Raw genomic sequence first — 12,992 nt, 5'->3', positions numbered from 1 at the left:
AAGACGCAGAACCACTGAAATAGGTTGGTTCTCAAACATTTTCATGTCAAGGACCACTATATAGCATAGGCTATTTGAACGCATCACATCACAGTAGTCATAAGTATTTCTAATTGTCCAACAAAAAATAGATTAGGCCTACAAATGAGCCTATATAGCCTACATATTTGGCGAATTTGGCCTAAATAAGCTAGTTCACAAAAAATATTTTCAATCAGTTACACAACCCATGAAGCCTTGAATTCATGGAGATTGTTTTAGTTTTTGTTGCAGTGCAGCATTCCTGAGCCCATGTTGACTATGCTATAACTAATTGTACTGCACGACCCCCTGGAACCCCTTCAAAGACCCCCTGGAACCCCTTCAAAGACCCCCTGGAACCCCTTCAAAGACCCCCTGGGCGTCCCTGGACCCCACTTTGAGAAACCCCTGCACCCAACAAGGAAGAGAGGAGAGCTGTCCGTCTAGTTTGGAGGTGAGGCAGGCAGCCTATATTAACTGACTGTGACCATGTAAAAAGTCCTGTGTGTGTGTCATCACATTCAAATAGACACTGACATGTCTCTGAAAACTGGACAGGAAAGCCCCTACTGCTGCATGGCCACACTATCTATGGTTAATAGCCTACTAATACCGTCAATTCAGTACATTTTATTTCTTTATCTAGGCCAGGGGTTCTCAACCCGTGGGTCGCGACCCCTCGGGGGGTCGCCAAATTATTTTAGGGGGTCCCCAAATTATTTTCAAAAAATATATATATATATATATTTTCACGATTTTTCAAAAATAGCAGACCTACAAGCTCGTAGCGCGCTACTCGGTGGCGCGCTATGAGCTTGTAGATCTGCTATTTTTAAATAGCTAAATTATAACAATGCTTAAAACACCAAAAGGGGTTCCCGCCCAAAATGGTTTAAGGTTATTGTAGCAGTCAATTTATATTGGGGGTCGGGAGGGGGCGGGGCGGGGGTCCCGAGACGTTGCCAAAGCATTTTCGGGGGTCCCCGGCCAAAAACGTTGAGAACCCCTGATCTAGGCTACTGTTACTATATAATTTTTTCGTTTCGTTAATCGTTAAGATTATTATTGTTATATGGTGCCTTAATTATGCTTGAAAAGTGCAATGCAAATACATTATTATATTATCATTTTATTTGTGCCAGCATTCTGGTTATAAAACATTGATTATGATGGCTGAGCTGCTATAATACTCATGCTTTATCATTATTTCATTTAAAGACATCAGTGTCAAAACATTTTGGTACTTTGAAGAAAAAAATCACACCCGTGTGAAAGTGAGGGGTATTTCACAAAACCGTACTGCAATTGCATGCTGTGACCCGTACTTCAGACTTTGACCCATGAGTCAAAGTCCAGCGTGCCAACACTGCTGAAGAGCGCCCCTAGGTTCTCCTCTGTCGTGGTCGGAGGCAGGTAATTGATTATCAGTTTGGTCCTCCGCACATCCTAAGCCAAATGTCAGGTTGGATTCATAACAGCTCACGACTTTCTTTTTTCTCAGGTGATTCTATTGCTGTATGCTTCTCTTAAAAGCAATAAAATGGCCAAGAATGGCTCCATCTTTTGTTTGGCTGCAGTGGATGTGACGTCAGAGTTCAATTATGACTTTGCGATGTGATTGGCCATGCAGTTCATGGCCATGCAGTTCAAATGGACTTACAGACCTGCAGTGTAAGGACACTGGGTCTGTAAGTCTCATAGCTAGTAATGGGGTACTTGCACTGTGAATAGTATTATAGTGGTTCTCAAGCTATTTCATTTCTATTTCATTTATTTTCCCAACACCCCTATGTATAACAAATGCTCGCCTACAATAAAGGCAGCGATGCATTAAAAAAGGCTACAATTATGCAGCAGCACCAACAACAAACACATGAGCATTATAATGTCTTCAGCATATATTACCCTGTATTTCTATTAACTATTTAATTAATTTGAACATGTATATATTTGTAATAATCATGAAGAACATATAGATTTTTAGATTTGTAAAACAGAATATCCAGGATAGATCTCTCCATCCCAAACAGGTCTAATGCTTGATAAGACCTTTATTGGCACAACACTGCCACCTGCTGTCATCATTTCCAATGAACCTAAAACACATTGGCTTCATAACCTGACTCCACCAGATATCAGGTCAGGTTATTGGATTCATTCATGATTCATCATCATATAAAGTACATTTACTCAAGTACTGCACTTAATTACACTAAATTATAGGTATTTTCACTTTACTGGGGCATTTCCAAATTTCAATAGGCTTTACACCACTACATCTCAGAGGAAAATGTTGTACAATTAAATTATACATGCACTGCAATTATTTGAAAACAAGACTTTTCAGAAAACCTTCATATTTGATGGTGTGCATGGTAAATAATTGGATGGCCAGTGTTGTTGGTGTCAGCACAGCACACCAACCAAACAGGAAGGTAGGAGCGCACACCAGTAGTGGGGAGGTGCTGACCGCAGGAGATAACTATGACTGAAAAAGGAGAGAGGCCGCACAGCTCGTAGTCACGATGCTATCAAAATCTTTATTTTTGATAGCACACCAAACACATTTATGTTTTTGTTTTATGTTTTACTTTTGGCTGTCTGCTAATCACAAGGTCATAAAATATCTCATATTGCTTTCTCTAGCCCCCCCCCCCCCCTCTCTGTGTCTCTAACCACTTGTGAAAAAAGGAAGTATTTTTTTCCCAGGAAGATGTACTCCATTGATTATAGATCAGTTTTACACTATTACAAACATTGCATTAAGTATCAACATCTCTGAGTCTGTAACAAGACACATGACATTAGAAGGGAAAATGACTGACAGGGTTTAGTGTAACAAGAATTTAATTTGTAGTTCAAACGTTTCTAAACAGTGGCGAGCATAAACATATTATAGAAAAATCTGAATATAACACATTAATGAATACCAAGTCAAAACGACACATGGTAACGATGGATTCAATGAAATTCAGTTCAGTCACACAAGTTACAATTAATTCAGGTATAGGAACATATTAAATCAAAACAAGATAAGGTATTCATATATATCATATTCAAGCAACATTTTTCAATTAAAATAGATAACTGTTCATAACACATTCAATAACTGATTCACATACAACAGAACTGTGTAAGAGCAAACACTGTGTCCACATTAAATCATCCAGGTAACACAATACATCATACTATATTATGGTGAGAGAAAAATAGGTCATACTATACTACTGTATGTTATCATTTTTGGATAAAATATTAAAACAAACTTAACAAAAAAGACCAATACAAATGTTGGCATCCAAAAAAACTAAAACATCACCCTGTGTTAATTCACCAATTTAATAAATAAAGCCCTAATTTCATTCAATGTATTAAATGTAAGGAACCAACAACGTTATAATGTGTTCATCAGTGTGACAGCAGTGGTGCTGGAACAGCTGTACTAAATAATGAAAAGCACTATAACACTCACTAGTGGTGTTTCTTCAGGTGAACTGACTCACTGACTCAAATGATGGCATAAAAACAAAGAAAAACACCACACTATGTTATGTCGCCAGTTTAATATATAAAGTCATAGTCATAACTTAAAAATGCCTAACAAGAGAAAACTCATACTCAGGTGAACTAACTCACTGACTCTCTTCACACTGTTACAGTGGAACGCTTTAAGTGTGGATGCGCAGGTGTACCTTCAGATGATATGAACGACTGAAACTCTTCTCACACTGCTTACAGTGGAATGGTTTCTCTCCAGTGTGGATGCGCAGGTGTTTATTCAGAGTACCTGACTCACTGAAACTCTTGTCACACTGATTGCAGTGGAATGGTTTCTCTCCAGTGTGGATGCGCAGGTGTGTCTTCAGACTACTTGAACGAGTGAAACTCTGACCACACTGCTGACAGTGGAATGGTTTCTCTCCAATATGGGTGCTCTGGTGTGTCTTCAGACTACCTGACTGAGTGAAACTCTGACCACACTGCTTACAGTGGAATGGTTTCTCTCCAGTGTGGATGCGCAGGTGTGTCTTCAGACTAACTGACTGAGTGAAACTCTGACCACACTGCTTACAGTGGAATGGTTTCTCTCCAGTGTGTATGTGCAGGTGTGTCTTCAGATGATCTGAACGAGTGAAACTCTTGTCACACTGACTGCAGTGGAAAGGTTTATCTCCAGTGTGGACACACTCGTGTGTCTTCAGGTTACCTGACCTTTTGAAACTCTTGTCACACAGCTTACAGGAGAAAGGTTTGTGTTCAGTGTCTCCTTGTTTCTGGTGGCTCACAGAGCTGCTGGTACTCTGCTGACTGGCTGCTGCTGCTGGGGGGATCTGTCCACTCCTCTGGTCGCTCACAGAGCTGCTGGTGATTGGCTGACTGGCTGCTGCTGCTGGGGGGATCTGCCCGCTCCTCTGGTCGCTCACAGAGCTGCTGGTGATTGGCTGACTGGCTGCTGCTGCTGGGGGGGTCTGTCCGCTCCTCTGGTCACTCACAGAGCTGCTGGTGATTGGCTGACTGGCTGCTGCTGCTGGGGGGGTCTGTCCGCTCCTCTGGTCACTCACAGAGCTGCTGCTGATTGGCTGACTGGCTGCTGCTGCTGGGGGGATCTGTCCGCTCCTCAGCATCTGGAAGTAGACGTTGTTGTGGCTCCTCTTCATGTGCTTGTGGAGGAAGAGCTGAGAGGTGAAGGCATACGGACACTCTGAGCAGCAGAAGACCTGAGTCTGGTGGGAAGACTGGGGACTCGGTCCTGAGAGACAGGGGGGGGGGGGTAGTCATCATGAGAGAATCACAGATACAAACACTTACTTGCATAATGTAAGGGGGAAGGGTGGTCAAAGTGGTAAATTAAAACATTCTCTTCTCTTCTCGATTAGTCAGCTGTTAGCTGACTAGACTTACCCATCAGTAATAGATACATCAGTCAGTCAGTCAGACAGACAGACAGACGGACAGACAAAGAGATCCAGATTTAACAGATATAAATCTATATCTGTTAGACCCTAGGGGGTCCTCCAGATTTAACAGATATAAATCTATATCTGTTAGACCCTAGGGGGTCCTCAGAGGTACTGCAGGGGGGCCGCCAAATCTTTGTATGATAGGGACTTTTTACATTACCACTTGAACCCTTGCATCGATATTCCAGGAGGAACATTAGCCGAAAATAGCAGATCTACAAGCAGAGCTTAAGAGTGAGCTTGTAGATGGCCTATGCGGCTAGTTTACAAAGTATTGAGGGTTTAAGTGGTCAAATGTCTGAATCTAATATGTAGTGGGGGGTCCCTGCTTCATCTCTCTCTCGATCAGCTAAGAGGTCCTTGGCCTGATAATCGTTGAAGAGCCCTGATGTAGATAGTTACCTTTCTCAGTGCTCTTCTTGTCCCACATCTTATCAAAGATGATTCCCAGCTCCTTTCCATATTCATCTCCGTACCAGACCAGCAGTTCTTCTCCTTTCATCACAGGACGACAACAACGGTACGCAATCCCTTGTCGATACTGGAATGCTATCAGGTTCTGTTCTCCCTCGTTACGAGCACAGTTCACATACCTGACGCACACACGCACGCACACCCACCCACACACACACACACACACACACACACACACACACACACACACACACACACACACACACACACACACACACACACACACACACACACACACACACACACACACACACACACACACACACGCGCGCGCGCGCGCGCACACACACACACACACACACACACACACACACACACACACACACACACACACACACACACACACACACACTGAGAAATCATAGACGTGACATTTATGATGCTGAGATTATAAATAATCTTTTTTCTGTTTCTGTTTTCTTCCAAAACTGTACATTTAGTTAAAAAGCTGCATTTCCGTGGACACGTCTAACAGCTTATTAAAAATACTGGCATTGACATTGTCGCTGTCCACGTACATCAACTCCAACCACCTTCTTTCACAAAAACAAATTACACTCCTAGATCAAATCGGGGCCAAGGTAAGCTGTAATACTGTAAAAATACTGTACGTATATTTGTATCTATAGGAAGTTATAGATCTACTGATAAAACTCCAGTGCAGTATATATTGTGTAGATGTATATACAGTACAAGGTGAATAGTAATACCTTCCTGTGAAGGAGAAAGTGTTTTATTTGAGTTTATAACCATAGAATGATGTCTCACCGCATCCAGTTGGACTTAGTCTCGTCTTTAGCATCAATGTAGACGTAGCGGTTTTTCTTCTTACGAACCTAAAGAAAAATAAATACATTATTTATCTAAAGTAAGTATATACTGATATCTATGATATAGTTTATTCAGAGAATGAATAGTGTCATTTTGAGTATTCAACATCTATCACGATGAATGGATCAGTACAATAATGTTTCCAGCCATGGTGAGACTACATGTGGTTATCGGGTGCTGTTCGACAGGTGTCCTTGAGCAACACACTGAACCTCTAACTGCTCCTGATGAGCAGCTTGGTGCCTTGCATGGTTTCCTCCGCCATCGGTGTGTGAATGGGTGAATGTGAAGTACATTGTAAAGAAATGCTGTATAAATGCAGTCGATTTAGCATTTGGTCCATTTACCATATCACATTGAGTTGTTTCATACATGTATCTGAATGTCAAACATCACGCACGCACGCACGCACGCACGCACGCACGCACGCACGCACGCACGCACGCACGCACGCACGCACACACGCACATGCATGCATGCACATGCATGCACACACTCACCACCCAGGAGTATCCACTCTTCTCAGCTTCCTCTTTGTCTGTCCTCACTCCTTCATATGGACCAAAGTGAGTCGCGAAAGGAAGCGGAACCTCTCCACAGTAAAACACACCGAGACCTGCTTTTGGAATGCGTGACCGTTTAACCTGAAGAAAACACACACGCACGCAAACCGATATTAAAATATAATTTGATCATATAAAGTCATATACAGTGTAACTGTATATGACATGTACAGGTATGTACTGTAGCTGTATATAAAAGGTATGTATGTACTGTAGCTGTACCTGTAATCCATCAGGCAGGGTCAGCTTGGCTCTGTTAGGTGTTCCTGCAGGTATAACTTGACCATACCAGAACACAGGAGGTCCATGTTCCTCACAGTACACTAAAAAGAACTCCTTACACCGATCACAGACTGGACAGACAGACAGACAGACAGACAGACAGACAGACAGACAGACGGACCGACGGACAGACAGACAGACAGACAGACAGACAGACAGACAGACAGACAGACAGACAGACAGACAGACAGACAGACAGACAGACAGACAGACAGACAGACAGACAGACAGACAGACAGACAGAATGTGATATATAACTTATACATTGTTCTAGTATTAAAGTACAGAACAACAACTGTATGTATATATGAGAGACGCAAATACAGAGAAAATACAGAATGTGAGAAAGATAATGGGAGGGAGGAAGAAAGTCTGATGTAAAAGCAAATAGAGAAGACAGAGATAACTATGTACATTTTAATTTAGATAGCATGCTATCTTACAATAAATGCACCTACTGCAACAACGTACGTAAGTACGTACATGTGTAAGTACGTATGTCTGTAATACACACAATTACCGACTGAGGCCCTACACTGTGTATGTGATTACCTTTCTTATTGTAAGTCACTCTGTGTCATGAGCATCTGATAAATGCCTTAATTGTAAATTGTAAATAGTTACAGAAGTATTCTTCATCTTCTGGCTCTTCTTCTTCTGTGTAATTAATCCTCGGTAGGTTCCTGAGCTCTCTGTCACTGGGTGGCACAGCTACTGCTTTCTGACGTCCTGAAATATAACACACACACACACACACACACACACACACACACACACACACACACACACACACACACACACACACACACACACACACACACACACACACACACACACACACACACACACACACACACACACACACACACACACACACAAACGCAGACACAGAGAGCAGACAGAAGTCACTGCCCATTCACATTCACAAGGAGCTCATCCTAATTTAGCGAGCTTAAGTTTGTCTCAAGGTTTTGGATTTGGAATACAACATATTTTATTAAATAAAAAATCACACCCGTGTGAACTGAGTGGTGTAAGGTTTTATATAGCATGATCAGCTGTGGTCTGACGTAATAAGGTATTATATAGCCTGATCAGCTCTGATCTGACGTAATGAAATCACACCCGGATGTGATTTCACAACTGGCTTTTTTTGTGCAGAGAAAATGACCACGGTTGCTACGGTCATCCAGTTCACCCGGGTGTGATTTAATTACGTCAGAAATTATTTTGAACATAGCAACCATGCTCATTTTTTTCTGCACACAAAAGCCAGTTGTAGGAGTGGTTTACACCACTCAAAAAGGAGGCATAGCTTGATGTGTCACTAGTGGTTTCAGATCATCATTGGAAGATTCAGGCTTGTATTACAGTAAGCCCAGAAAAGAACAAACTATTGGCTCCATATATGAAGTTGTGTTCAACGCAGATTCAGGAGTGGAGAACGCCCACTGCTCAACCTGATCACTCAGCTTCCCTATCTCCTTATCGAGTTCACCTGCGTCCTACAGTCTCACAGCCAATCACGTAACATTCCCCACAGCATAAATACACCTCATCTCATCCCTTACCTGCTTGATACTGCCTCACGCTTTCAAATCCCCCCCCCTCCTCCCCAACTAACCCCCTTCATGCTCCCGAGACTACGCCCCCACCCTGAGTCTTGCCCTCCCCGGGCTCCTCACCATACACCTACATATCACTTGTGCAATACACCCCTAAACTTGAGCAGTGGTGTGGTCTCTTATTAGTGAAACCTGTGGTTACTTTCTATGACTCATTTTGTTGCATGGTTAAACCAAACCCCATGAGTTTATTTTTTTTGTGGCTTTCACCTTTTTTTAATATTTTTTATGGAGGGACAGACAGTAGGCTGACAGGAAATGGGGAGAGAGATGGGGGGGAAGACATGCAGTGGGGGCCGTCGGGATCGGGAGTCGAACCCGTGGCACACTGCCAGACTGGATTACCAGCCAAGGTGCCTGGACCATTGAGCCATGTCCCAGGCCCCCCATGAGTTTATTATCTCCATGTTTAAACTTTTTATGTTTTTTTGTTGTTGTAAATTCATGCCCTACTTCGCGGGGTCACACAAAAGTAGCAAGAATTGCCAATCTACAAGCTCACAACACGAACATGACACGTAGTGAGCTTGTAGATCTGCTATGTCTGTGGGTTTTACAAATATTGAACCAATGAAAATGAAAATGAAAATGAAGCTGCACTATGTAACTTTCCTCTTTTACCCTGGATTTGAAACCTGGTCTCCTGTGCAAGTGCTGACATTTTCACTACTGAGCCAATAGAGCCTGCCTGCTTGCTCGGGATGAACTGAATCTTGACCATTTTTTCTCAAACCAGAAACAGGATTCCGTCAAAGGTCTCACACTATACTGACACATTACTAGTAATAGTAGTAGTAGTAATAGTACTACTAAAGGGGGCGCCCACTGGCCAAGTGGTCCAGGAGCATGCCACATATAGGCTCTGGCCTGACAGCGTGTTGCGTGTTCGTGATGACGACCATTGCTGCATGTCTCTCTCCTTCTCTCCCTCCCACGTTCCTGTCTGTCTTCACTAATAACTATCAATAAAGGCAAAAAGCCAAAAAACTAGTCTTTAAAAAAATACTAGTAAAGTTTTCTATATACACTATACTAGTGAATAAGACTAGATCAAGTTGTGTACAACTTCAGTAACACTATTAGGTACATCAGTACTACTATGGTAGCAGTGTAGATTACCAGACGGACCAGGAGTCCACTCCTCATCTTCGTCCTTCTTCTCCTCCTCCTCTTCCTCACTCAGCTGAGGTGAGGAGGGTTCTACCTGCCTGGTCTTGTTGCGTCTCCTCATGAACTCTGGAGGGTCAGACTTCAGACCTGATGGAGGAGGAGAACAGAGGGAGACACATAGAAGGAATGGAAGGATATATAGTGATGACAGAGGAAGATACAGATCAATATATTCCTGGGACTCTAATCCCAACAGTGATTGTCTGATGTTTAAATAACACATCTGCATTCACTATTGTTAGAGCATATTCACATAGTTAATAAATATTGGACTCTTGCTTGTTATAGCAAACACAGAGAAGTTAAATAAATGCATGTTTTCACCAGTAGGGAGCAGTCATGACACATGATGGAACCAACAGCATGGCTGATGCACTTGACAGACAAAGTAAATCATCTTCAGGAATCTACTTCTATAAGCATTGTGATGATTTGATATGAATCTACTTCTATAAGCATTGTGATGATGTGATATGAATCTACTTCTATAAGCATTGTGATGATGTGATATGAATCTACTTCTATAAGCATTGTGATGATGTGGTATGCTACAGTATGTAACTGGTCAATATCATCTTGTTTCTTCATCTGATGCTGATAATAACTGATGTATAATTCTATCAAGTTAATTAAATGCTCTTCACTAGAGGCTGTAATACAATAGAGATCAATCTTCCATTATTGTGGCATCAACGTAAAATTGTCAGTGCACTAATACCGTTATGCTTTCTTTTTTAATAAAGTGGTGAAATAAACAGATTTTTTTGAATTGACCATTACACTACCATTGATTATTGATGATTGATACTATCACAGTAGGCCTAGCTTTAAGATTAACTCCCCCATGGATTCTAAACATACAGCCTTGAGACTAAATGGCTTATATTTGATGTATGTCTGATATTACTACTATAGTCCTACAACTAAATAAATAAATAAATGTATGGCGTTCAAATGTTGTCTATCTCATTTTATATGACATATAAAATGATATGACGTTACCATGTTACATATTACATTACCTATAGAGAGCTTAAACAGGTGGTTGCTCTTCATATTTGTGTATATTATTTTCTCGATGTCCTTCAGCTGCTCCCACTGTGTTTTAGTAAAATGAGGCCTCAGGTCCTCAAAGTCCAGGATGTCCTGAAATGATGGAGAGACAGAGAGGGGGGGGGGGGGGGGGGGGGTTCAGTTATGGTAGCTTTGGAAAATGTCTTGGTCACCTTACAATAAACATCATGATGTCAGCTACATTATAATTAACTTTCTAGGTGATGTCATACATGGAATGCACCTTTAATAGCTTCCTTATTAAAACACACATGGGTCACAGTATATATGCTAAATAATAGAATCAACCTGCTCATATTTGTCAACCACCAAACAGACTAATGTTAAAATGACCAACAGAATACATGATTTTCAGCCACTGGAACTTGTTCTGTCTCACCTTAGGCTTTTCCTCCACAGAACCCCCAGTCGCCATGTTTGCTGTTCCAATCCAGTCTTCTTCTCCGTCACCTATAGAGACAAAACAAAGTTTGGTTCAACTATAGCAGCAATACATAATAGTGTCAACATAAAACAATGTGTGAGTCTGTGACTATATACGTTTAGCTAAAGGCTAAGCTGGAGGCAGCAGCTAACAAATAAACTCATGTTAGAAAACATTCACTGCATTAATGTCACCAATTAAGCTGGATAGAGAACTATTTGACATGCATGTTGTAGGCTATGTTTTATTGTATTTCTATAATATCACCTACCTTCTGTCTCTATACCTTCAAACGTATTAGACTTATTAAACAATAAACACTGAGTCTCTACCTTCAGTCAAACTTATTAGAGTTATTAAACCATAAACACTGAGTCGCCACTCTTCCTCTTCCTTTGTCTTCTTCAAGAGGAGAGGCGGGAAGATTCGCGGGCTTCACACTATCTTACTGACATCATCAGCAATTAAAGGGAACGTCGCTATTGTGTGTGCGTGTGTGTGTGTGCGTGTGTGTGTGTGTGTGTGTGTGTGTGTGTGTGTGTGTGTGTGTGTGACTGTGTGTGTGTGTGTCGCGCACGTGCACGAATGCAGGGAGATAAACTGAGAGAGAGAGAGAGAGAGAGAGAGAGAGAGAGAGAGAGAGAGAGAGAGAGAGAGAGAGAGAATAATTATTAGATGTATTCAGGAATAATGAAGTAAAATAAAATGATAATTAACTGGTGTAAATTCAGGTTGAGGATCAGACTAGCTGAATAGATGATCCTCTCATTGCAGGGCAATGCAAAACAAAACAGCTACACCTACACACCACGAGAGGGCAGTAACAGACAGCTAGCCTTTGGCTTTGTCATAGTGGAACGCTGGCCCACTTTAATCTTCAATGCTTCTCAGGCCCCCTTTAGAGAGTGGTGAAGCAGGGACCCCCACTGTATTGTATAAAATTAATACAATTGTGTTGCAGATTAATCCTTTGTCATAGATTTCATAGATACTTTTATATGTTTGACACTATATTGTGTATTTGTTGTTATATTTAAAATGTGTATTTTCAGTACAGTTGGGCTTGTAACAGATCGGGTACAAATGTTAAGTTGAGCTCTAATTACCTTAATTCACAATAACGCTCATTAACTGTGTGTGTGTGTGTGTGTGTGTGTGTGTGGCCCAGGTTTCGAACTCGGGTCTCCCGCGTGAAAGTCCAATATCTAAACCACTAGACCAGAGGGATATCCCTATATGGACCGGGGGAGATATTAGACTGTTGAGCCACTGCTACACATGGTCAGCTCAGTGTCTAGTCGTGCAGCCATGCTCCCGTCTCTGGTCCCACTTTGAAGAGGCCGGTCTCTGAATAGAAGGTGGTCTATTTAATAGACCATATTATACAGGCCCAGCCCAGGGGGAAGGTGTTGATTATGTGGTCGGCAGACGGCAGTTTGCTCAAGCGCTGTCCACCATTCATAGACGATTTGAGGCAGTCGACCCCAGTATGTATAGGTCAGTGGTTCTCAACATTTTAAGGCCGTGACCCCCTAAAATAATTGTTGAGGCCGCATTACATTTTGTT

General features: G+C 41.8%; 1 protein-coding gene across 1 annotated transcript; it reads right to left on the bottom strand.

Annotated features, from left to right (window-relative positions):
- Window positions 1-3,464: 3,464 nt before the first annotated feature.
- LOC306929138 (histone-lysine N-methyltransferase PRDM9-like) lies at window positions 3,465-11,036 on the bottom strand. Its single transcript, XM_079509558.1, has 9 exons — window positions 10,950-11,036; window positions 9,877-10,014; window positions 7,757-7,861; window positions 7,073-7,203; window positions 6,788-6,931; window positions 6,225-6,292; window positions 5,385-5,575; window positions 4,538-4,771; window positions 3,465-4,333 (listed from the first exon to the last, which is right to left on the bottom strand). Exons 1-9 carry the CDS (start codon window positions 10,981-10,983, stop codon window positions 3,690-3,692), a joined length of 1,689 nt encoding a protein of 562 aa, XP_079365684.1. The 5' UTR covers window positions 10,984-11,036; the 3' UTR covers window positions 3,465-3,689.
- Between the last annotated feature and the right edge of the window lie 1,956 nt (window positions 11,037-12,992).

The sequence above is a fragment of the Electrona antarctica genome (assembly GCF_951216825.1).
Source record: "Electrona antarctica genome assembly, chromosome: 9".
Classification (NCBI taxonomy): Eukaryota; Metazoa; Chordata; class Actinopteri; order Myctophiformes; family Myctophidae; genus Electrona; species Electrona antarctica.
The sequence above is the reverse complement of the archived record's forward strand: the minus strand, read 5'-3'. Positions and strand labels throughout refer to the sequence as shown.

Coding starts and splice junctions, on each gene's coding strand:
- LOC306929138 (XM_079509558.1), bottom strand. CDS start 10,983: ATGAAGAGCAACCACCTGTTTAAGCTCTCTATAG. Junction 10,015..10,949: donor CCTGTTTAAGCTCTCTATAG/GTAATGTAATAT, acceptor CTCCTCCATCAG/GTCTGAAGTCTGACCCTCCA. Junction 7,862..9,876: donor GTGGACTCCTGGTCCGTCTG/GTAATCTACACT, acceptor GTTATATTTCAG/GACGTCAGAAAGCAGTAGCT.